Source organism: Equus przewalskii, chromosome 28, assembly GCF_037783145.1.
Source record: "Equus przewalskii isolate Varuska chromosome 28, EquPr2, whole genome shotgun sequence".
Taxonomy (NCBI): domain Eukaryota; kingdom Metazoa; phylum Chordata; class Mammalia; order Perissodactyla; family Equidae; genus Equus; species Equus przewalskii.
The window spans coordinates 5,456,242-5,480,171 of record NC_091858.1 but is presented as its reverse complement, the minus strand read 5'-3'; the positions used below and the strand labels follow the sequence as shown (position 1 = coordinate 5,480,171).

General features: G+C 34.3%; 1 protein-coding gene across 4 annotated transcripts in view; it reads left to right on the top strand.

Annotated features, from left to right (window-relative positions):
* Window positions 1-22,079, top strand: part of LOC103541927 (disintegrin and metalloproteinase domain-containing protein 2) — a 134,001-nt gene extending 111,922 nt beyond the window's left edge. Inside the window, exons 17-21 of one of the 4 annotated variants that reach the window (XM_070599078.1) lie at window positions 14,964-15,041; window positions 15,253-15,394; window positions 19,792-19,951; window positions 21,303-21,366; window positions 21,774-22,079. In XM_070599078.1, the coding sequence (XP_070455179.1) occupies window positions 14,964-15,041; window positions 15,253-15,394; window positions 19,792-19,951; window positions 21,303-21,336 (414 nt within the window). In that variant the 3' untranslated portion in view covers window positions 21,337-21,366; window positions 21,774-22,079. The remainder of the gene's footprint in view (window positions 1-14,963; window positions 15,042-15,252; window positions 15,395-19,791; window positions 19,952-21,302; window positions 21,367-21,773) is intronic. The other 3 variants (XR_011534411.1, XM_070599079.1, XR_011534412.1) reach the window with 3 other exon arrangements.
* The last annotated feature ends 1,851 nt before the right edge of the window (window positions 22,080-23,930 follow it).

The window sequence follows — 23,930 nt, the reverse complement described above, 5'->3', positions numbered from 1 at the left end:
GTATCAAAGTTTCATTCTTTTTTAAGGCTGAATAATATTCCATTGCATGTTTATACTATATGTTGTTTATCCATGCATCCATCAATGGAAATTTGATTTGTTTCAACATTTGGCTATTGTAAATAATGCTATCATCATTGGTGTACAAATGTCTGTTCAAATCCCTGCTTTCAGTTGTCTTGCTTATATACCTAGAGGTAGAATTACTGGATCGTATGGTAATTTGGTTTAATTTTTTGAGGAACTTTCATACTGTTTACCACTACTTTACATTTTTTTTCCCGCTCTACAGAGTTTATTAAAGAGACAAGCATTAACAACAGGAACTCCTATAGCCTATTATGTTAGCTTTCTAAAGCCCCAGTGCTCAAGCAGATGCTCCATCTTCTAGACTAAGAGGCAGGAACTGGTACCTGTAGGGTCTGCATTAGGGTCCTGATCCAGGATCAGTGTACATGGCATTGCCCAGGAATTAAACCTTGGGTGCCTTTCCCAGGCATAGAGGCTATAGACCTAGGTAGATTTTTTTTTAATTATTATTATTTTTTAATTGAGTTATTGATAGGTTACAATCTTGTGAAATTTCAATTGTACATTAATGTTTGTCAGTCATGTTGTAGGTGCACCACTTCACCCTTTGTGCCCACCCCCCACCCCACCTTTCCCCTGGTATCCACTAAACTGTTGTTGGTCCGTAGTTTTAAATTCCTCATGTGAGTGGAGTCATACACAGATTATCTTTCTCTCGCTGGCTTATTTCACTTAACATAATTCTCTCAAGGTCCATCCATGTTATTGCAAATGGAATGATTTTGTTCTGTTTTGCAGCTGAGTAGTATTCCATTGTATATATGTACCACATCTTCTTTATCCGTTCGTCTGTGGATGGGTACTTAGGTTGCTTCCACGTCTTGGCTATTGTAAACAGTGCTGCAATGAACACTGGGGTGCACAGGACTTTTGGGATTGCTGACTTCAGGCTCTTTGGATAAATACCCAGTAGTGGGATGGCTGGATCGTATGGTAGTTCTATTTTTAGTTTTTTTTTTTTTTTTAAAGATTTTATTTTTTCCTTTTTCTCCCCAAAGCCCCCCAGTACATAGTTGTATATTTCTCGCTGTGGGTTCTTCTAGTTGTGGTATGTGGGACGCTGCCTCAGCGTGGTCTGACGAGCAGTGCCATGTCCGCACCCAGGATTCGAACCAACGAAACACTGGGCCGCCTGCAGCGGAGCGTGCGAACTTAATCACTCGGCCACGGGGCCAGCCCCTCTATTTTTAGTTTTTTGAGGAATCTCCATACTGTTTTCCATAGTGGCTGCACCAGTTTGCATTCCCACCAGCAGTGTATGAGGGTTCCTTTTTCTCTGCAACCTCTCCAACATTTGTTGCTATTAGTTTTAGATATTTTTGTCATTCTAACGGGTGTAAGGTGATATCTTAGTGTAGTTTTGATTTGCATTTCCCTGATGATCAGCGATGATGAGCATCTTTTCATGTGCCTATTGGCCATCAGTATATCTTCTTTGGAGAAATGTCTGTTCATGTCTCCAGCCCATTTTTTGATTGGGTTGTTTGATGTTTTGTGGTTGAGTTGCGAGAGTTCTTTATATATTATGGATATTAAGCCTTTGTCAGATATGTGACTTGCAAATGTTTTTTCCCAGTTAGTGGGTTGTTTTTTTGTTTCAATCCTGTTTTCATTTGCCTTGAAGAAGCTCTTTAATCTGATGAAGTCCCATTTGTTTATTCTTTCTATTGTTTCCCTTCTCTGAGAAGGCATGGTGTCCGAAAAGATCCTTTTAATATTGATGTCAAAGAGTGTACTGCCTACGTTTTCTTCCAGAAGCCTTATGGTTTCAGGTCTCACCTTTAGGTCTTTGATCCATTTTGAGTTTATTTTTGTGAATGGTGAAAAAGAATGGTCAATTTTCATTCTTTTACATGTGGCTTTCCAGTTTTCCCAGCACCATTTGTTGAAAAGACTTTCTTTTCTCCATTGTATGCCCTGAGCTCCTTTGTCAAAGATAAGCTGTCCATAGATGTGTGGTTTTATTTCTGGGCTTTCAATTCTGTTCCATTGATCTGTGCGCCTGTTTTTGTACCAGTACCATGCTGTTTTGATTACTGTAGCTTTGTAGTATGTTTTGAAGTCAGGGATTGTGATGCCTCCCGTTTTGTTCTTTTTTCTCAGGATTGCTTTAGAAATTCGGGGTCTTTTGTTGCCCCATATGAATTTTAGGATTCTTTGTTCTAATTCTGTAAAGAATGTCATTGGGATTCTGATTGGGATGGTGTTGAATCTGTAGATTGCTTTAGGTAGAATGGACATTTTAACTATGTTTATTCTTCCAATCCATGTACATGGAATGTCTTTCCATCTCCTTATGTCGTCATCCAATTCTCTCAGAAAGGCCTTGTAATTTTCATTATATAGGTCCTTCACTTTCTTAGTTAAATTTACCCCAAGGTATTTTATTCTTTTTGTTGTGATTGTGAATGATATTGTATTCTTGAGTTCTTTTTCTGTTGGTTCATTACTGGAGTATAGAAATGCTACTGATTTATGCAAATTGATTTTATACCCTGCAACCTTGCTGTAGTTGTTGATTACTTCTAACAGTTTTCCAATGGATTCTTTGGGGTTTTCTATATATAAGATCATGTCATCTGCAAACAGCGAGAGTTTCACTTCACCCTCCCTATTTGGATTCCTTTTATTCCTTTTTCTTGCCTGATTGCTCTGGCCAGGACCTCCAGTACTATGTTATATAAGAGTGGTGATAGAGGGCATCCTTGTCTCGTTCCTGTTTTCAGGGGGATGGTGTTCAGTTTTTGCCCGTTGAGTATGATGTTGGCTATGGGTTTGTCATATATGGCCTTTATTATGTTGAGGTAGTTTCTTTCTATGCCCATTTTTTTCAGAGTTTTTATCATAAATGCTGTTGGATCTTCTCAAATGCCTTCTCTGCATCTATTGAGATGATCATGTGGTTTTTATTCCTCAGTTTGTTGATGTGGTGTATCACGTTGATTGATTTGCAGATGTTGAACCATCCTTGTGTCCCTGGTATGAATCCCACCTGATCATGATGTATGATCCTTTTGATGAATTGCTGAATTCTGGTTGCCAAAATTTTGTTTAGAATTTTTGCATCTATGTTCATCAGTGATATTGGCCTGTAGTTCTCTTTTTTCGTGGTGTCCTTGTCAGGTTTTGGTATCAGCGTGATGCTGGCCTCATAGAATGTGTTAGGAAGTGTTCCATCTTCCCTAATTTTTTGGAATAGCTTGAAAAGGATAGGTATTAAATCCTCTCTGAAAGCTTGGTAGAATTCCCCAGGAAAGCCATCTGGTCCTGGGGTTTTATTCTTTGGGATGTTTTTGATTGCTGTTTCAATCTCTTTCCTTGTGATTGGTCTGTTCAAATTGTCTGCCTCTTCTTGAGTGAGCTTTGGGAGATTGTAGGAGTCCAAGAATTTATCCATTTCCTCTAGGTTATCCATTCTGTTGGCATATAGTTTTTTGTAGTATTCTCTTATAATCTGTTGTATTTCTGCAGAGTCTGTTGTTATTTCTCCTCACTCATTTCTGATTTTGTTTATTTGAGCTTTCTCCCTTTTTTTCTTTGTAAGTCTGGCTAGTGGTTTGTCAATTTTATTTATCTTCTCAAAAAACCAGCTCTTTTTCTCATTGATCCTTTCTACTGCCTTTTTCGTTTCAATAGTATTTATTTCTGCTCTGATTTTTATTATTTCTCTCCTTCTGCTGACTTTGGGCTTCATTTGTTCTTTTTTCTCTAGTTCAGTTAGGTGTGCTTTAAGGTTGCTTATTTGGGATTTTTCTTGTTTGTTAAGATGTGCCTGTATTGCGATGAATTTTCCTCTTAATACAGCTTTTGCTGTATCCCATATGAGTTGGTATGGCATGCTATCATTTTCACTTGTTTCCAGGTATTTTTTGATTTCTTCTTTAATTTCTTCAATGATCCATTGCTTGTTCAGTAGTGTGTTGTTTAGTCTCCACATCTTTGTGCCTTTCTCAGCTTTTTTCTTGTAATTAATTTCTAGCCTTATAGCACTATGATCTGAGAAGATGCTTGTTATTATTTCAATTTTTTTTAAATTTGTAGATGCTTGCCTTGTTTCCCAACATTTGGTCTATCCTAGAGAATGTTCCATGTGCACTTGAGAAGAATGTGTATTCAGCTCCTTCAGGGTGGAGTGATCTATATATGTCTATTAAGTCCAATTGTTTTAGTTTTTCATTCAGCTCCACTATTTCCTTGTTGATTTTCTGTCTGGATGATCTGTCCATTGATGTGAGTGGGGTGTTGAGGTCCCCTACTATTATTGTGTTGTTTTTAACATCTTCCTTTAGGTCTGTTAATAGTTGCTTTATGAATCTTGGTGCTCCTGTGTTGGGTGCATAGATATTTATAAGCGTTATTTCTTCTTGATGAAGTGTCCCTTTGATCATTATATATTGTCCCTCTGTGTCTCTCTTTACCTGTCTTATTTTGAAATCCACTTGGTCTGATATGAGAATTGCAACACCTGCCTTTTTTTCCTTGCTATTTGCTTGAAGTATTGTCCTCCACCCCTTCACTCTGAGCCTGTGTTTGTCCTTGGGGCTGAGGTGTGTTTCTTGGAGGCAACAAATTGCTGGATCTTGTTCTTTAATCCATTTTGCCACTCTGTGTCTTTTTATTGGAGAGTTCAATCCGTTCACATTGAGAGTGATTATTGATGCATGTGGACTTAATGCTGTCAATCTGTCGCTCATTATCTTGTTTTTCTGCCTTTCTTTTCCTGTGTGCTTTAGACTACCCATTTAATACTGCAATTTCTTATGCTGGGTTTCTTAGATTTTTCCTTATCTATGATTTGTGACTCTGTTCTGTACTTTATTTTAGTGTCTACCTTGAAGTTTGTATTTAGAATCTCGTGTATAATATAGTCTATTCTCTGGTGGTCTCTTACTTACTTGACCAATACTGATTTAGACCCTTTGCTCTTCCCCTCCTAAATAATTATTTTCATTTTTTATTCCAACTCATCTTATTAATTTGTAGTTAGAGTGCTAAGATCGTCCTTGTTTTGGTAGTTTCCTTATTTTTACCCTAATGCTATAGTTGAATATTTGCTATCCTATTCTGGTTCTATCCATCGGTCTCCCTAGTCTGTGGATTGTGTCCCCTTTCTCCCTTTTTTCTTTTTTCAAGTATGAGAGCCTTCTTGAGGATTTCTTGTAATGGAGGGCTTTTAGTTACAAATTCCCTTAACTTTTGTTTGTCTGGAAAAGATTTAATTTCTCCCTCATATCTGAAGGAAATTCTTGCTGGATAGAGTATTCTTGGCTGAAGGTTTTTATCCTTTAAAGCTTTGAATATATCACTCCATTCTCTCCTAGCTTGTAGGGTTTCTGTAGAGAAATCTGCTGAAAGTCTGATAGGGGCTCCTTTATAGGTTATTCTCTTTTTTTTCTTACTTCCCTGAGTATTCTTTCCTTATCATTCCTATTTGCCAACTTTACTATTATGTGCCTTGTGGTGGGTCTTTTTACATTGACAAGTCTAGGAGATCTAAAACCCTCCTCTACACACATTTCTCCGTTGATCCCTAGATTTGGGAAGTTCTCTTCAATAATTTCGTCAAGCACACTTTCTGCTACATTTTCCTTTTCCATATTCTCGGGAATTCCTATGATCCTTATGTTCTTACTCCTCATTGAATCCATTATCTCTCGGAGATTTTCCTCATTTTTTTTAATTCTTAGTTCTCTTTCTTCCTATGTCTGGCGCCATTCAGCCTGTCTGTCCTCGATTATGCTGATTTGCTCCTCTATGTTGTCTATACAGGCATTCAGGGAATCTGTATTCTGTTTTACCTGGTCCATTGTGTTTTTTCATCTCAAGTAATTCTGTTTGATTCTTCTTTATGATTTCAATCTCTTTTGTGAAGTAACTCCAGAGCTCGGCTTGTTTCTCTATCTTTCTCTCTACCTCATTGAGTTTTTTGATTATAGCTGCTCTGAATGCATTCTCACTTAGTTTACCTAATTCCAAGTCCTCAGGACTTAATTCTGTGTTTTTATTGTTTTCCTTCTGGTCTGGGGCTTTTATAAATTGCTGGATGGTAGAGGAGCGGTTTTTTCTCATGGTGGTAGAATTCACTTGCAGTTACAGCCTGTCGCCACTAGGTGGGGGTTGAGAGCGGCGTGTTAGCTCTCCGCCTTGGGGCAAGATGGCTGCGCCCACTGGCTTTGCTTGGGGGGAGGGGCTGTTACTCACAGGCGCCCGTCTGGGTTCAGATCAGTTCTGTTCTCTGGTCTCCCAAGGCCCTTGATTCATAGGGTCCCCGAGGACGGAAGCTTTCCCCCCGTCAGCGGGTCTCCACTGAATCAGGGACAGGAGTCCTGGATGATCCCCCGGTCGTGCGGCCCCTCCCCCGCTCCTTCCCGACCGGCGCCACAGCGATCGCAGACTCTAGGGGATGGAGCGATGTTCTCTCCTACCATTCCAGTGCCTCCAAAGGGGTAAAGCTAGGTTTATGATCTCCACCTTCTTGGTATTCTAGGTCTCTAACGAGCTGGCATTATGTTTATTCTCTGAAATTCAGTTCTTCCAATCTTTTGTTGTATTTTGGAGGGGAGAGAATCCCGGGTCAGCTCACCCCGCCATTTTGCTCCGCCTGCACTCTACTTTACATTCTTATCATCAATGCCTAAATGTTACAGTTTCTCCACATCCTCACCAACATTTGTTCTTTTCCATTCTTTCATAATAGCCATTCTAATGGCTGTGAAGTGGTTCCTCATTATCATTTTGAATTTTACTTCTCTGATGATTAGTGATATTGAACACATCTCCATATGCTTACTAGAAATTTGCATATCTTCTTTGGAGAAATGTCTATTCACATCCTTTGCCCAATTAAAAAAAATTTTTTTCTGTAAACTAGTTATTTTTAAAAAATTTTTATTGAGTTAATGATAGGTTACAATCTTGTGAAATTTCAGTTGTACATTATTGTTTGTCAGTCATGTTATAGATGCACCCCTTCACCCTTTGTGTCCACCCCCTACCCCACCATTCCCCTGGTTGTCACTAATCTGTTCTCTTTGTCTACATTTTTAAATTCCTAATATGAGTGAAGTCATACACAGATTGTCCTTCTCTATCTGGCTTATTTCACTTAAGATAATTCCCTCAAGGTCCATCCATGTTGTTTCGAATGGGACGATTTTGTTGTTTTTTACAGCTGAGTAGTATTCCATTGTATATATATATACCATATCTTCTTTATCCAGTCATTTGTTGATAGGCATTTAGGTGGCATTTAGGCGTTTTGGCTATTGTAAATAATGTTGCAATGAACATTGGGGTTCATGGGGCTTTTGGAATTGCTGACTTCAAGCTCTTTGGATAGATACCCAGTAGTGGGATAGCTGGATCGTATGGTAGTTCTATTTTTAATTTTTTGAGGAATCTCCATACTGTTTTCCATAGTGGCTGCACCAGTTTGCACTCCCAGCAGCAGTGTATGAGGGCTCCTTTTTCTCCACAACATCTTGAACATTTGTTACTATTAGTTTTAGTTATTTTTGTCATTCTAATGGGTGTAAGGTGATATCTTAGTGTAGTTTTGATTTGCATTTCTCTGATGATCAGCGATGATGAATATTTTTTCACGTACCTATTGACCATTCGTATATCTTCTTTGGAGAAATGTCTCTTCATGTCTCCTGCCCGTTTTTTGATTGGATTGTTTGATTTTTTGTTGCTGAGTTGTGTGAGTTCTTTATATATTATGGATATTAAGCCTTTGCCAGATGTATGACGTGCAAATATTTTTTTCCCAGTTTGTGGGTTGTTTTTTTGTTTCATTCCTGTTTTCATTTGCCTTGAAGAAGCTCTTTAGTCTGATGAAGTCCCATTTGTTTATTCTTTCTATTGTTTCCCTTGTCTGAGAAGACATGGTGTCCAAAAAGATCCTTTTAATACTGATGTCAAAGAATGTACTGCCTACATTTTCTTCTAGAACCCTTATGGTTTCAGGTCTCACCTTTAGGTCTTTGATCCATTTTGAGTTTATTTTGGTAAATGGTGAGAAAGAATGGTCAATTTTCATTCTTTTACATGTGGCTTTCCAGTTTTCCCAGCACCATTTGTTGAAAAGACTTTCTTTTCTCCATTGTATGCCCTGAGCTCCTTTGTCAAAGATAAGCTGTCCATAGATGTGTGGTTTTATTTCTGGGCTTTCAATTCTGTTCCATTGATCTGTGCACCTGTTTGTGTACCACTACCATGCTATTTTGATTACTATAGCTTTGTAGTATGTTTTAAAGTCAGGGATTGTGATGCCTTCCGTTTTGTTCTTTTTTCTCAGGATTGCTTTAGCAGTTTGGGGTCTTTTGTTGCCCCACATAAATTTTAGGATTCTTTGTTCTAATTCTGTAAAGAATGTCATTGGGATTCTGATTGGGATGGCATTGAATCTGTAGATTGCTTTAGGTAGAATGGACATTTTAACTATATTTATTTTTCCAATCCATGTACATGGAATGTCTTCCCATCTCTTTCTGTCATCATCCATTTCTTTCAGAAAAGCCTTGTAATTTTCGTTGTATAGTTCTTTCACTTCCTTAGTTAAATTCACCCTGAGGTATTTTATTCTTTTTGTTGCAATTGTGAATGGTATTGTGTTCTTGAGTTTTTTTCTGTTAGTTCGTTATTACAGTAAGAAATGCTAATGATTTGTGTAAATTGATTTTATACCCTGCAACTTTGCTGTAGTTGTTGATTATTTCTAAAAATTTTCCAATGGATTCTTTGGGGTTTTCTATATATAAGATCATGTCATCTGCAAACAGCGAGAGTTTCACTTCTTCCCTCCCTATTTGGATTCCTTTTATTCCTTTTTCTTGCCTGACTTCTCTGGCCAAATCCTCCAGTACTATGTTAAATAAGAGTGGTGATAGAGGGCATCCTTGTCTCATTCGTATTTTCAAGGGGATGGTGCTCAGTTTTTGCCCATTGAGTATGATGTTGGCTGTGGGTTTGTTGTATATGGCCTTTATTATGTTGAGGTAGTTCCCTTCTATCCCCATTTTGTTCAGAGTTTTTATCATAAATGGCTGTCGGATCGTGTCAAATGCTTTCTCTGCATCTCCAATTTTTAAATTTAATTGAGTTGTTTGGTTTTTGTTGTTGGTTTTTAGGAAATTTTATGCATTCCAGATATTAATCCTTAATCAGATATATGATTCAAAAATATTTTCCCTTATTTCATGAGATGCGTTTAACTCTATTGATAGCATCCTTTGAGTTACAAAAGTTCTTAATATAGATGAAGTCCCATTTATTTATGTTTTTTTCTTTTTTGCTTGTGCTTTTTGTGTCATATCCAAGAAATAATTACCAAATTCAATGTCATGAGGCTTTTCCCCTATATTTCCTTTTAGGAGTTTTACAGTTTTAGCCCTTATGTTTAGGTCTAGGATCCATTTTGAGTTAATATTTGGATATGGTGTAAGGTAAAGTTCCAAATTCATTCTTTTCAATAGATGCTCAATTTTCCAAGCACTATTTCTTGAAAAGATTCTCCTTTCCACATTGAATTTATGTAGCAACCTTATTGAAAATCACTTGCCCATATATAAAAGACTTTATTTTGGGGCTCTTTATTCTTTTCCACTGGTCTCTATGTCTGTCTTTATATCAATACCACACTTTTTATTACTGTAGCTTTTTAGTAAGTTTGAAATTAGTAAGTGGGAGTCCAAATTTTACCTTCTTGTCTATGATCATTTTAGCTACCTATGGTCTCATGAGATTCTATATTTTCTAGGATGAACTTTTTTCTATTTCTTCAGAAAACATTGGGATTTTACAAGGATTGTGTTGAATCTGCAGGTTGTTTTGGGTAGTATTGACATCTTAACAATGTTTGTCCTCCAATCCATGAACATGGGTTATCTTTCCATTTGTTTGTGTCATTTTTAATATCTTTCAGCAATGTTTTGTAGTTTTCAGTGTAGAAGTCTTTCACTTGAGTTTATTCCTAAATATTTTTTGATGCTATTGTAAATGGAATTATTTAACTAATTCCCTTTTCAGAATGTTCACCCTTAGTGTAGAGAAATGTAACTGATTTTTCTGTGTTGATTTTGTATCCTGGAACTTTGCTGAATTTCTTTATTAGTTCTAATATTGTGTGTGTGTCTGTAATATTTATAGTTTTCTACATATAAGATCATGTCATCTGTGAACAGAGATAATTTTATTTCTTCATTTCCAATTTGGATAATTTTTATTTCTTTGTCTTGCTCTGGATAGCATTTCTAATACTATGTTGAATAGAAGTCATGAAAACAGTCATCCTTGGTCCTGATCTTAGAGGAAAAGCTTTAAGTTTTCATCATTATATATGATTTTAGCTCTCTCTTTTTTATAGATGGCCTTTATTACATTGAGGTTGTTTTCTTCTACTACAACTTTGTTGGATGTTCTTATCATTAAATGGTGTCAAACTTTGTAAAATGATTTTTCTGCGTCAATTGAGAGGGCTGTGTGTTTTTTCCCCTTCATTCTTTTCATGCGGCATATTATATTCATAGATTTTTGTATGTTGAACCATCCTTGCATCCCAGGAGTAAATTCTACTTGGTCATGCTGTATGAACTTTTTAAACTTCTGCTTAATTTGGTTTACTAGTGTTTTGTTGAGGATATATATAGTTATGTGCCACATAATGACATTTTGGTCAATGATGGACCACATATATGATAGTGGTCCCATAAGATTTGTACTACATAGCCTAGGTATGTAGTAGACTATACCATCTAGTTTTATATAAGCACACACTATCCTTTTTGCACAATAACTGAATTGCCTAATGATGTGTTTCTCAGAATGTATCCGTGTGGTTAAGTGACATATGAATGTGTTTGCATTAATATACATTAACAATATTAATTTGTAGATTTCCTTTGTTGTAATGTCTTTGTCTGGCTCTTTTATTAGAGTAACACTGGCCTCATGGACATCTGGAAGTGTTTGCTCTTGTTCAATTTTTTAGAAGAATTTGAGAATTCTGTCTGCTTCATGTGTTTTGGAGCTCTGATGTTTGGTACATATGGGCTTATAAGTGGCGTGTTTTCTTCCTGAATTGATCCATTATCAATATAAAATGTCCTCTTTTGTCTCTTGTAATAGTAGTTGATGTAAGAATTATTTCATCCAATATTATTATAGCCATTTCTGTTCACTTTTGTTACTATTTGCATGGAATATCTTTTTCAACTCTCTTACTTTCAACCTATTTGTGTCATTAGATATCAAGTAAGACTTACTTGATATCTTGCAGAGAGTGTCTTTCAGCATATAGTTGAGCACTGTTATCCATTCTGCCAATCCATGCCATTTGACTGGGAAACTTACTCCATTAACATTAATGTAATTACTGATAGAGAAGGACTTGCTTTTTTATCATTTTGTTATTTGTATTTTGTATTTTGAATAGCTTTTTTGTTCCTCAGTACCTCCATTACAACCTTCCTCTAAGTTATTTGATGTTTTAAGTTTAGTTGATGCCTCCTCTCTCCTTGCAGGTTGACCTCCCACACATTTTGATTTCCTTCTCATTTCCTTTTGTGTTTATTCTATAGATATTTTCTTTGTGGTTACCAGGGGTTTACATGTACATCTTTAAACAATCTATTTTGGAATTGATAACAAATAAACTTGAAGCACATACAAAACCTCCATTTCTTTACAGTTTTGCCCTTCACACTTGTTTTTGATGTCAAAAATTGCATCTTTATACATTACGTATTCATTAATGTAGATTTACAATTGTTTTTTTTATGCACTTGCCTTTTAAACCACATAGAAATTTTAAAAATGAAGTTATAAATCAAAATTAAAATAATACTCATTTTGATATTCCTCCACTTAACTTTATCAGAGATCTTCATTTCTGCATATGACTTCTAGTTACAGACTAGGAAACTTTTACTCAAACTGACAAATTCCTTTTAGTATTTTTTGTAGGTCAGGCCTCATGGTAATAAGCCCCTGCAGCATTTTTGTTTGTTTTTTAACCTGGGAATATCTTAATTTCTTTATCAATTTTAAAAGACAGTTTTGCTGGATATAGAATTCTCAGTTGGTAAATTTTATTTTTTTTCAGCACTTCAAATATATATCAGCCCACTGCCTTCTGGCCTCAAAGGCTTCTGTTGAATAATCTGCTATAATCTTATTGAGGATCCCTTGTGCATGATGATTCGCTTTTCACTTGCTGCTTTCAAGATTCTGTCTTTTTCTTTGACATTTGACTGTTCGATTATAATGTGTCTCGGTATGAGTCTCTTTGTGTTTATCCTACTTGGCAATTGTTGATCTAGGATTTGCAGATCCATGTCTTTCTTTAAATATGGGGCATTTCCAGCCATCATTTTTCATATAATCTCCCTCCTCCAGACGAAGACCCTGCCGTGTAAGGGAAGGAGTGGGGCAAGAGTGAGCAAAAATGCCACAAACTTTTCTACCATTTTGAGTACAGCTTTTTCTTGATTGGGCATTTGCTTGGTTGCTGTAGACCTTTGGCTTCCAGAGCCCCTGTAGGTTATTTTAGCCAGATCTTCTTCTTATTTTTAAAAACATCTCCAAGGAAGAACAGGACATGGTGCTTCCTGGTGCACCATTTTGCTGATGTCACTGTCTAGTATTTTTTCAGGATTTGGTAAAACCAAATCTGTCACTGGCGTAGGGTGCACATGATCATTTAAATCCTACATGCTTGGCCACAGACAGCCACTAAAGGAATGCTGGCTCCAGTTTTTTATTACTTTTGTGGAATCACATTGTCTCACATTTTCTGAGCCTAAAAATAATTTTTGCTTTTTCTCCAGTACAACCATGTGTTTTTTTTAAAATATAGATGCACACATTTTTTATTCACCATTTTAGGTTCTGCATCTAAGAAACTTTCTACAGAAACTTATTCCACCCTAGTGACAGGAATAGGAAGCTGCATTATCTTTCTTATCTCAAAATAAATTAAAAAAATCTATTTCAGACAGTTTGGTGAAGAACCATTATTTTCTTTATATTATATTATATTATATTATATTATATTATATTATATTATATTATTCCTGTGTGGTGTTAAGTTCTGTGGTTTTGTAGCTAGAGTCCTGTTAAAGAAGTACACCTGTTAAAGAAGAAAAAATTCCATTGCACAAAAAGAATACCAATAATACCAACAATCCCTTCTTAACTTCTTTTTCTCTGACTCAAAGAATTTATTTAATGGTTATGAGAATCAGGTATATCTACTTCTGGATAAGAGCTCTGAAAATTATACATGTAACTTCTCTGCCCTAGTTCTAGTTAGGTGTTAAGGCATCATTCTAACAGAACAGACATGTTTCTGACTATAGCAGCACTAGTCTTTATCCAGAGCTAGAACTTTTATACTATTACCACAACACTCAAAATAACCTGACCATGTTTTTATCATCATTATATTTCCTCCTAAGTCTTAAACAGAGGTGTGCATTTCCATAATTATCAGACACCATTAATAATGTATTTTTCCATATTCAGCAAAACCTATGTGAGCAGATTCACTCTCTGATTTTAAAAATTAGTATATTATGATCATATATTTTCAAGAGGGAAGGATTCCAAAGAAATATTGACAATATTATTTAGAAATATTTTTGATGAAAATGATATTTCCAATTACATGTTTTTTGGTTTATCATCAGTCACTCTGAGTCTATGAGTGTAGTAAACGTTTTTGAAAATTTGAAGCATAGTATTATTTGATATTACAAACTGAAAGAAGTCTCAAAAAATAATATTTATAAATGTTTAAGCTTTATGCTTAGCTTTCCCTTTCTCAGTTAATTGTGCCACCACCAAGAGAGTTAGACAAGCCAGAAACCTTGATATCATTGACCCATCTCTCTTTTCATCCTCCATATATAGTCCATCCCTAAACTTAGGTGGATTAAACCTTTTAACTGTATCTCAAATACAACCACTTATTTCCATCTACACCACTACTATGCAGTTTCACTCTATGGTTACCATTTTCCTGGACTATTGTAATGACATTCTAATTTGTCTCTTTACATTTTCCCTTGCCCTTTCCATCCTCTTTTCCAAAACTACTTTTATCAGCTTTCCATCTTCCAATTAAATCTCTAAATACAACCAATTGCTTGTAGGTTATAGGCTCACATTCTGATTAAGATTGTAAGACCTTACACAATACCGCCCTAACAACTCCTATCACATCTCATTTAGCTTTCTTGTTTGTGTGTTTCTATATATTTTACTACAATATGAAATTTTTGTTTTTAACTGCTGTGTTCTCAGGGCCAGGCATATTGTAGGACTCAAATATTTAGTAATTAATAATTGAATAACTGTTTTTTGTGTAACAACTACACTCAATATTTTTTAAAAATTTCACAATATATTTCATTGTAGGGTCATTTTAAATATTATTTATTTTCCTATAAGTATTTCTTTTTTCATTTCTATGCTTCATTAAGTCCTGCTCCACATCAGGGCTCAATAAGAAAGTTCTACTGTTCTCATATTAAGTAAATTCCCTGTATTTCATTCTTTTCTTTCATAAAACTATGCTTTGCTGTAGCATTTATCACAGCTTTATCTTTCCTTTTATTTATTTCATGTGTGTACCTCCTATCCCAGTATTAAAAAGGAAGATGCTTTTATTGTTTTGTTTACTCTCAGATAATCAGTTTCTCATCTAGTACTGGAAATACAATAGCAGTGTAAATTAATCACTTATTGTTAGAATATTAATATTTATTGTTAAATGAATACCTCTTATGTCAATATAATATGAAATATTTTAAGTTAAATGCCAAATACAGATGGCATTTCAGTTAACTTACTTCAGCCTATTTCCTTTTTAGGTTTGCAGGAATAAGGAATGTGTAGATGCTGCATACTTGAATTATGACTGCACTGATGAAAAATGCAACAATAAGGGTGTAAGTACTCAGTACTCTGAGGCAAGAATAGAAGTAATTGACAGTGATTCTAGGAGAGCAAACACACAGCTAAATACGTCCACACACACACTCATATACTCATAAACCATATAAGAAAACCATTCTTATCTGACCTAAGTATTATTTTAAAATTCAACTTGAACACAACTATTTCTAGCTACTTATAAAATGATATTTCTCCTGGTTTCAGACATGCAATAATAAAAAAAACTGTCACTGTAACCCTACATTTTTACCACCAAATTGCACATCTGTAGATGGTTCATGGCCTGGTGGAAGTGTTGACAGTGGCAATTTTCCACCTGCACCAAAACCTTCCACAAGCGTTTATGGTAAGTATTAATATCAAGTTCAAAACATAATTAAAACAACATTTTAATTGATTAAATTTAATCAAATAAATAACACTTTACCAATTTATATCTAGATTATGTTTGGATACCAAATAATAAACATATGTGGCTATTTAATTTATGTTTTACTTCCAGAGAATAGTATATTATAACATAGGTAACATAAATATGTCAGTATGAGCCAAGGTAGAAAAATAGAAATCAACTAAGTCCTTCATACAGAAAGAATTCAATTTAAGGCATCTGGTAACACATAATGGCAGAGATAAAAGCCAATCAGAGAATGGTGAAGCAACCCAGAGATTAGCAACAACAGGAATCTACGACCACTTCTTAGGGCTGGAAGGACAATAAAAGGAGATGGTATTACTAGGACGAGAATCTGAGCCATCTAACATGATATACAACTATGGTCAGGGCTACATACTAGGATATAGACCACTAGGAGAGTACTGTCTTGCATGAGGTAAAGGTATAGAATATACAGAGCCACTTACTGGAGATGCTGGAGAGGAAGGAGGGTAAATACCCTAGATCTTTCACTCTTCTGACCCTCCAAATTTTATCCGGTGATTTCCATTGGCCAGACCTAACTAAAAGAGAGAAGATCAAGGAGCTTGGGTAATATAGTTTCCCATAATTTTTTGTGCAAAGCAGGGATAGATTTTAGAAGAAACCAGCATATCCAGTGATGCTTAGGGCCAGACTGTCTTTATATAAAAACTTAAATTTACAGATAAAACAGGTTTTTTCTCAGATGTTGAGCCAGAGGTCGTTCTTAACATTTCCACATTCATTCTAGCGCTTGAAATGTTATATTTAAGGCCATATGGTAATAGATTATTGTTAAAAATATTATAACGTATGTAATGCTATTTCCATTTTAGTAGTAACAGTTGTCTTGTAATAGCTTATCTTCAAATCGACTGCAATTTGTTGCTTCTGTCTATACTCACACATGGCATTTCCTCAGTGAGCAGAGGAGACTACTCTTTTCCTAGAACCCAAGTTGGCCTTAGTGATGTGATTGATCAATAACATGTATGGAAGTAAGTTTCTGGGACTTCTGTGGTCCTCCTGCAGATTCTCACTGGGTCTTTTAGAATACTAATTCTTGGAACTCCCATTATTATAATACTCATTCTATTGAAAATCATTTGCTTTCTATAAAATTTGGCTACAATGAGACACAGAAAAAAACAACCATGCAACTAAGCCTTCCACCAAATGCATGACCTACAAAATTAAATAATTTTATTGTTACTAAATTTGGGGATAGTTTCTCGCACCTTTCTCTCTCTTTCTCTCTCTCTCCCTATATAATAGAAAACAAAACAATTTGGTATCAAGATGGTGTATTTATATAACACGAATCTAAAACATGTGGCATTAGCTTTGGAATTGGATGGTGTGTGGAAGGTTGAAAGACCTCTAGGAAACTGTTGAAGCCTCTTAGGATACATTGAATTTGTCTTGAGAAAACTATTGGTGAGCACTTCAAAGACACCTTAAAACATGTTATTAGAAGTTGGAGAAATGAGGACATTTAGCATGAACTGGTGAATTGTTTGGCCTCACTGCTGCCTGTGGTAATGTGGAAAATAGAATTCGTGCTTCTGGTCGGCAAGATTTCCAGGTAGATTGTAATGATTTCCTGGTAGGTGACTTAAGCTACTTATGATAAAATACAAGAAGACAATAATAATTAAATGAAATAAAACAATCTATTAAAAAATTAATGAAATTAAAGAAGTTCAATTTTTAAGTAAAATGTAGAGCAAATATAAAAGAGCTAGGATTTTTGTTTGTTTGTTTGAAAATAAAACTAATTATCATTCTTGGACTCTTCCAGGAAAATGTTCTCAAAGCAGGAAATGACCAATAGCTTAATTTGAGATATTGAGCAATAAAATTTGATCTCAGATAAAAGTTTGCAAGCATGTGACTGAAAACCTCTTTGTTAAAACCTCATAAAAAGTTAAATTGATGACTCTTAGACACCTTCATCTGTATGAAAGGGCTTCTAAGTATTGTATTGGAATGCCTCATAAAAACTCCCCAAAAATAATGCTACTAAGAATCTTAAATAGGGTAAATAGGCCTCACAGGATCCCATATAGAAAAAAACCTTTTATCTGTATGTCAAAGCTATTCGTGTGTGTGGCCTTTGTTTAATGGAGTTTATTTTTATTTGATACATATGAAATCTTCATGTTTTTGAAAGAATTATATCAGCTCAGACTGAAAGAGGTCAAGACAGTATATGTGCACTTTTAGTCCTAATCAATTACGGGCAAGAAGCAGGCTGATAAAGCTACTCATATGTAAAAAGAGCTACTCCTTATAGAAAAGGAATTACAAATCGAAGGGGATAGCTGAGAAACCAGAACTCAAAACTTCTTTGATCTGTGGGTTTATGATTTTTTAAAATCAACACCAAGAAAAATAAACAAAAAAAGTAAAGGTCTAGATAATTTCAGAGGTTAATTCCACCGGATTTTTGGAAGGAAGAAATACCACTTTAAAAAACAGTTCTGGGAGGGACTCCTATCACCTTATTGTATGAGGAAAACATAACCCTGAAGCCAAATCCAGACAAGGAAGTTAACAAAAGAACAATATCTTTAACAAACTTAGATATAAATATTCTCAACAAAGTATTAGCTCATTTTATGTAGCTATATATATTACCAGGATAATAATCCATACTAATTGGGGTTTATCCTAGGAATGCAAGACTGTTATCGCTTGAAAATCACTTGAAAGTCAATTAGTGCAATTCTCCAAATCAAAATTTTTTTTAAAGTATTAGTTTTTCATTTGATGCAGAAAAATCATTTGACAAAATTCAACATTTATTAGGAAATTTTAATAAAGCAGTAAACGACTGACAGAAGTAGTAATCATCTGATAAATAGCATCAACAAAAAACATAGCTAATATATCTTATGATGAAATACATTGTTTTTCACAAAAAAATTGGGAGCAAGGCAATAACCTCTGTTCTCATGATGTCTATTCAACATTTTACCATAAGTCCTAGCCAGTGCAGTAATGAAAGAAGAAGAGATCAGGAGCATACAGATTAGAAAGTGTGAAATAAGACTGTAGATGATATGATTAATTACATAGAAAATCCTACGGAATCTACAGAAATACTACTACAAATAATAAATATCTTTTGAGAGGTCAAAGGAAACAACATGCACAGGTCAGTAGTATTGTTATATAATAGCAGCAGTAAATGGAAATCTACTTAAAATCAGTACTATTTATGATACTATCAAAATATAAAATATTTCAATAAATTTAACAAAAAATATGCAAGACCTTTACACTGAAACTAAAACAAAAAATGCAGATAGATGTTAAACATACAAATAAATGGAGAAATATGCCATGTTCACCTATGGAAAAGTTTGTTATTGCTAAGATGTCAGTTCTCGCCAAATTAAATCTATAGATTAAAAAACTCAATTCTTAAAGCATGCAATTATTTATATATTAACAATTTGATTCTAAAATATACTCTAGAGTGCTTAGAATAGCCAAACAACCCTGAAAAAGCAGAACAAAGAAGGACAACTTAGTCTGTTTGCCTCACATGAAATTTAGTGTAGTAAAGATTTAGTAATAGTTGCAGTAATCAAGACTGTGGCATTGGTAAAAGATATATGAATAGATCAATGAAAAGGATTAGAGTATCTAGAAATATATTGATTAATACATCGTTAGTCAGTTTTTCAAGAAAAATACAAAGCTCCATGGAGAAGGAAAGTCAGTTCAAAACATTGTACTGTAACAACTGGATATCCACAAAGACCAAATGAACCTCAAAATCTCAACTTACTTAACAATTCATATGGAATAGATCATGAGTCTAAATGTAGAAGCTAAAACTACATATCTTCCTGAAAGAAATATAGGGAGATTACTACATGACCTTGGAATAAGCAATAATTTGTTAGATAAAACATGAAAATACATATGAATGCAATAAAAGAAAAGATAATTTGGACTATGTTAAAATTTTATTATTTATACGGTATTTCTTACTAAAAGAGTATTGTGAAAAAATTCAGTTCTTACAGGGATCACAGTTTAATTCTTTTCATCTACATTATTAGATAGTTCTGGAGAGAGACTTATGGAATAGAAAGTTCTCAATAAAAAAGTAGGGGATAGGACTATTATGTTAAGAGAGGACTCTCTTCGGGCACTTATGCTGTCAACTTATCTACCTTATATAAAGATGTGAAAATGATAAAATTATTAAATTGTTTAAATTTTTATTCCAATAGTCATATTAAAATATAGAAATGTCTTAGCTATATTCCTGGTAATTGCTTTAAAATCACTCATGTTTTCTCTCCTAGAAAGGCGCTTTATTAAGAGTACTTACCATTCCAAACCTATGAGATGGCCATTTTTCTTACTCATTCCTTTTTTCATTGTTCTTTGTGTACTGATCGCTACACTGGTAAAAGTTTATTTCCAAAGAAAAAAATGGAGAACTGAGGAATATACAAGCGATGAGTATATTGATTTCATATTTGATTCTTTACTTTTATAATTTCTTGGCATACATATAACATTAATAAATAACATCATGATAATGTAACCAGTAATAATTTAGATCTAATTCTTACCTTTATATGGAAATTTAGTACTTAATATATTAATGATTAATATAATGAATAATAAACAGAATTTTTTAAAAGGTCAGCAATTTTAATTTTATAACAACTTGTACTCTGTTCAGGGTAAAATTAAGTGGAAATGATTTCTAGTTAATGTTTATCTACCTCCTTTTATTATTTGATCCTAATTATTAAATGCATATTAAATATTACTTTACTTTTTAATATTTTTATATTTCAAAAAATTTTGCATATGTTATTTTATTAAAAGGTAGCAGGAAAATCTGGGAGAGTAATTAGCATTGAGAGAGAGGCAGCCAGAGGTGGAAAAGTTTAAAAATTAATATATAATAGTTCAGATTATAGCCATAGCTAATCTACAGAAAAAATAATACAAATGATTTTCCATTAAAAAGACTTTAGAAATATCTGAAAATATGCATCAAGAATAAAAATATTAGGGCTGGCCTGGTGGTGTAGTGGTTAAGTTCATGCACTCTGCTTGGGCAGCCCAGGGTTAGCAGTTCGGATCCTGGGCACAGACCTAGCACTGCTCATCAAGCCACACTGTGGTGGCATCCCATATAAAATAGAGGAATACTGGCACAGATGTTAGCTCAGGGCCAATCCTCCTCACAAACAAATGAAAAGAATGAAAATATTAAAATTGGTTTACTTCTCTTCAGACAAACTGCTATAAAATAATTTCTGCCTTTACTTAAAATGAATTGAATTTTATCAAAATATTTTGTTGATAAAATAATGTAAATTAAAATGGAATACATTTTCTGGAAATATTTTGAAAAGTTTATGTAAAATTGCTGAAATAATATGCAGTGTATAAAATATTTAACACAATCCAGTTAATACTGAAACATATTAAAGGGATTTTCTTGTATTAGATGACTTTATTGTGGGAAAACTGCTGTCAAATATCTTTAGGAGAAAAAGTAGCTAGTAAAATTAGTAAAAAGCAGAAGATGAATGGCAAAAAAAAGTTTAAAGCTATCTGAGTACATTTTCAGGTAAATTTATATTACTGTGTTTTTTCTCATGTTAGTCTTGATTACCAGTTGAGACTTATATATACCAGTTATAAATGGTAAGATATTCTCAAGTAGTGGCTGCTCCCAGATCTCATGTAAGAATTCAAACTGTTTCAATACTAGTAGATAGTGCAGAGTTTTATAGACCAATCTTGAAGAAAATATAATTTTAAGTGATTATTTTTATTTTTAAACATGTAGGCAACTTGAAAGTGAGAGTGAACCCAAAGAATAGCCTGGAAAACAGAGAATCCATGATATCACAGTGAGTATCAAATATTTTAAGAACAAGCAGGAGAGACAGAGAAACAAAATTTTTGCATTAGATAAATATAAATACATATTAAATGGTGATAGTCATATAACTGCATATAATAAAAATTAAATTGGAGAATATTTTTCAAAATTGTAAGCTATATATCATAGACACAGTAAACTAGAAATGACATTTCAATTTGTCATTTAAAAAATTTCTTGCAGTATCTTTTAAATTTTTTCTAATAATTTTTAATCCTTTAGCATTTGTGTATTCAAAATGTTGGTTAAAAATAAATTACATGATATAACTCTACTTTGTAATAAGACTACCCTCATACTGTTTGTTGAATTAGCCATAATTTTTAACTTGATTGGTCATCTAGGTGACTTTTTCTCCTTTATTTATTCCTCCAGAGTAATTCTCTTCGATGGACAGGAAAAATGGAAAATAAAAAATACATGCATTGCCTGATTGCCTGGGCTTCAAAACTTGCATATTATGGTTTTGAGCTGACCAGAAAAGATAGAAGTTTTCTAATATAATGTAATATAACATAACATATTTATATATACACATAAGTCCACAAAAACTATTTGTAAGAAATGAATGTTTATGAGTTTTTATATTACATATCTCTTATTTTTAAAGTTATCTCATACTAACTCTGTTAATCAGTAGGTATCAGATAAGGAAATGTTATAATAAATGCAATGCCATGATTAATGGTCACTGTCATATTTTAAATTGAGATGGTACACAGTTGTGTTATAATCTGATGGTTCATAACCAATCAAAAGACAATGATCCTAAGATTTGGAAAAAATTCTCAAATATGTGCTGCTTACAAAAGACACAATTTCAGTTATATAAAAGTTCAAAGTAGAGGATGGAAAAATATATACGATGGAACTATACAAAAACTTTGTACAAAAGAAAGCTTGATAGACTAACATGGAAAGCATTAATAGAGGTAAAGAAGGATATGTCATAATGCAAAGCGTCAATCTAAGAGGAAGCTATAATAATACCAATCTGTTAGGGTTCTCCAGAGAAGCAGAACCAACAGGAGATATAGATAGATAGATACATACATAGATAGATAGATAGATAGATAGATAGATAGATAGATAGATAAATGAGTAGATTTAGTATAGGGATTGGATCCCATAGTTAGGGTGGCCAAGAAGTCCCATAATCTGCCATCTGCAAGCTGGAGACCCAGGAAAGCTAGTAGTGTAATTCTGTATGAGTCTGAAGGGCTGAGAATTAGGGAGCCAATGGTGTAAGTCCAAAAACTAGAGAACCAGGAGAGCCAATGGATGTCCAAGAACAGGAGAAGATGGATGTCTTAGTTCAAGCAGAGAGCAAATTCGTCCTTTATCCACCTTCTTTTGTTCTGTTCAGGCCTTTGATGGATTGGATGATGTCCACTCACATTGGTAAGGGTAACCTTCTTCACTCAGTCTAATGATTCAAATATTGATCTCTTCCAGAGACAAACTGACAGACCCACCCAGAAATAATGTTTTATCAAATATCTGGGCATCCCTAAATTGACACATGAAATTAACCATCACAAGTCTACCCCTTGACAGCTTGGTACCCATATATGTTTCTTTAAGCCATACTTTATCTCCAAATAAAGTTCGTAACTCTTTATAACATGATATAACTAACCTGCATACAACAAAAAATGCGCTAATTCCTTCCTCAGAAGAGGAAATAAAATCCTGATAACTTAAATACTATGATGTGAAATTAACAATACTTAAATACTAATATAAAATTAACACATGTTACATGAAATGAGAGTTAGAGGGACAAAAACCCTCTAATATTTGCTTGATATATGTATATATACACATATGTATTCATAACAAAATAAGGAAATACTCATGACATTACAGTCCATGTTTCTGTAACTGGTCATATAGTTGTAGCTGGTATTTATAACTACCTTCTTCTATGCATTCTGTATTTCTTTGGATTGCACAAGCACCTGAGCTGGTTTAGTGGCCCAAACCTTCACTTCTAAAGGGTGTGGACCATCAGTAGTCCTGTCTGGATTGAGTTGTTGTAGTTTTCCATTAACCTTAATTACAGGGCATAGTAATACAAAGAGACATCCGAAAGGATCTCCTGTATTCCATACATACTCTTCCTTACCTCCATTGTTTAATAGTAGTCAAATTTCCCCTTGGGAGTCAAGACAAATCACCACAACAAATACCTTAGCTCCCTTCTTTTCCTGTTGATTTAGAGGCATGAGGAGTCAAGACTTCCATCTGGCCACTTGAACTTAAGTTCCAGTTCAAGGAATCATTGTTTTGTTTCCTGGAGAAAGCATTCCTCCATCTGGCACTAAGATCTCTAGGCCAGCAGAGCTTAAAGTGGAAACAGGAATCAAAAATTTGCTCACAAGTTGCATGGGATATTAGTAAGTGGTGCCACTCATATTTCCACCCTTCAATTCCTGGACCCATGAATCATGGCAATTGGAGAAATAGTACCATATGCTGGACATTGATTCAGAGCATATACAGTCTTCTGGAGAACCTTGCCCCAGCCCT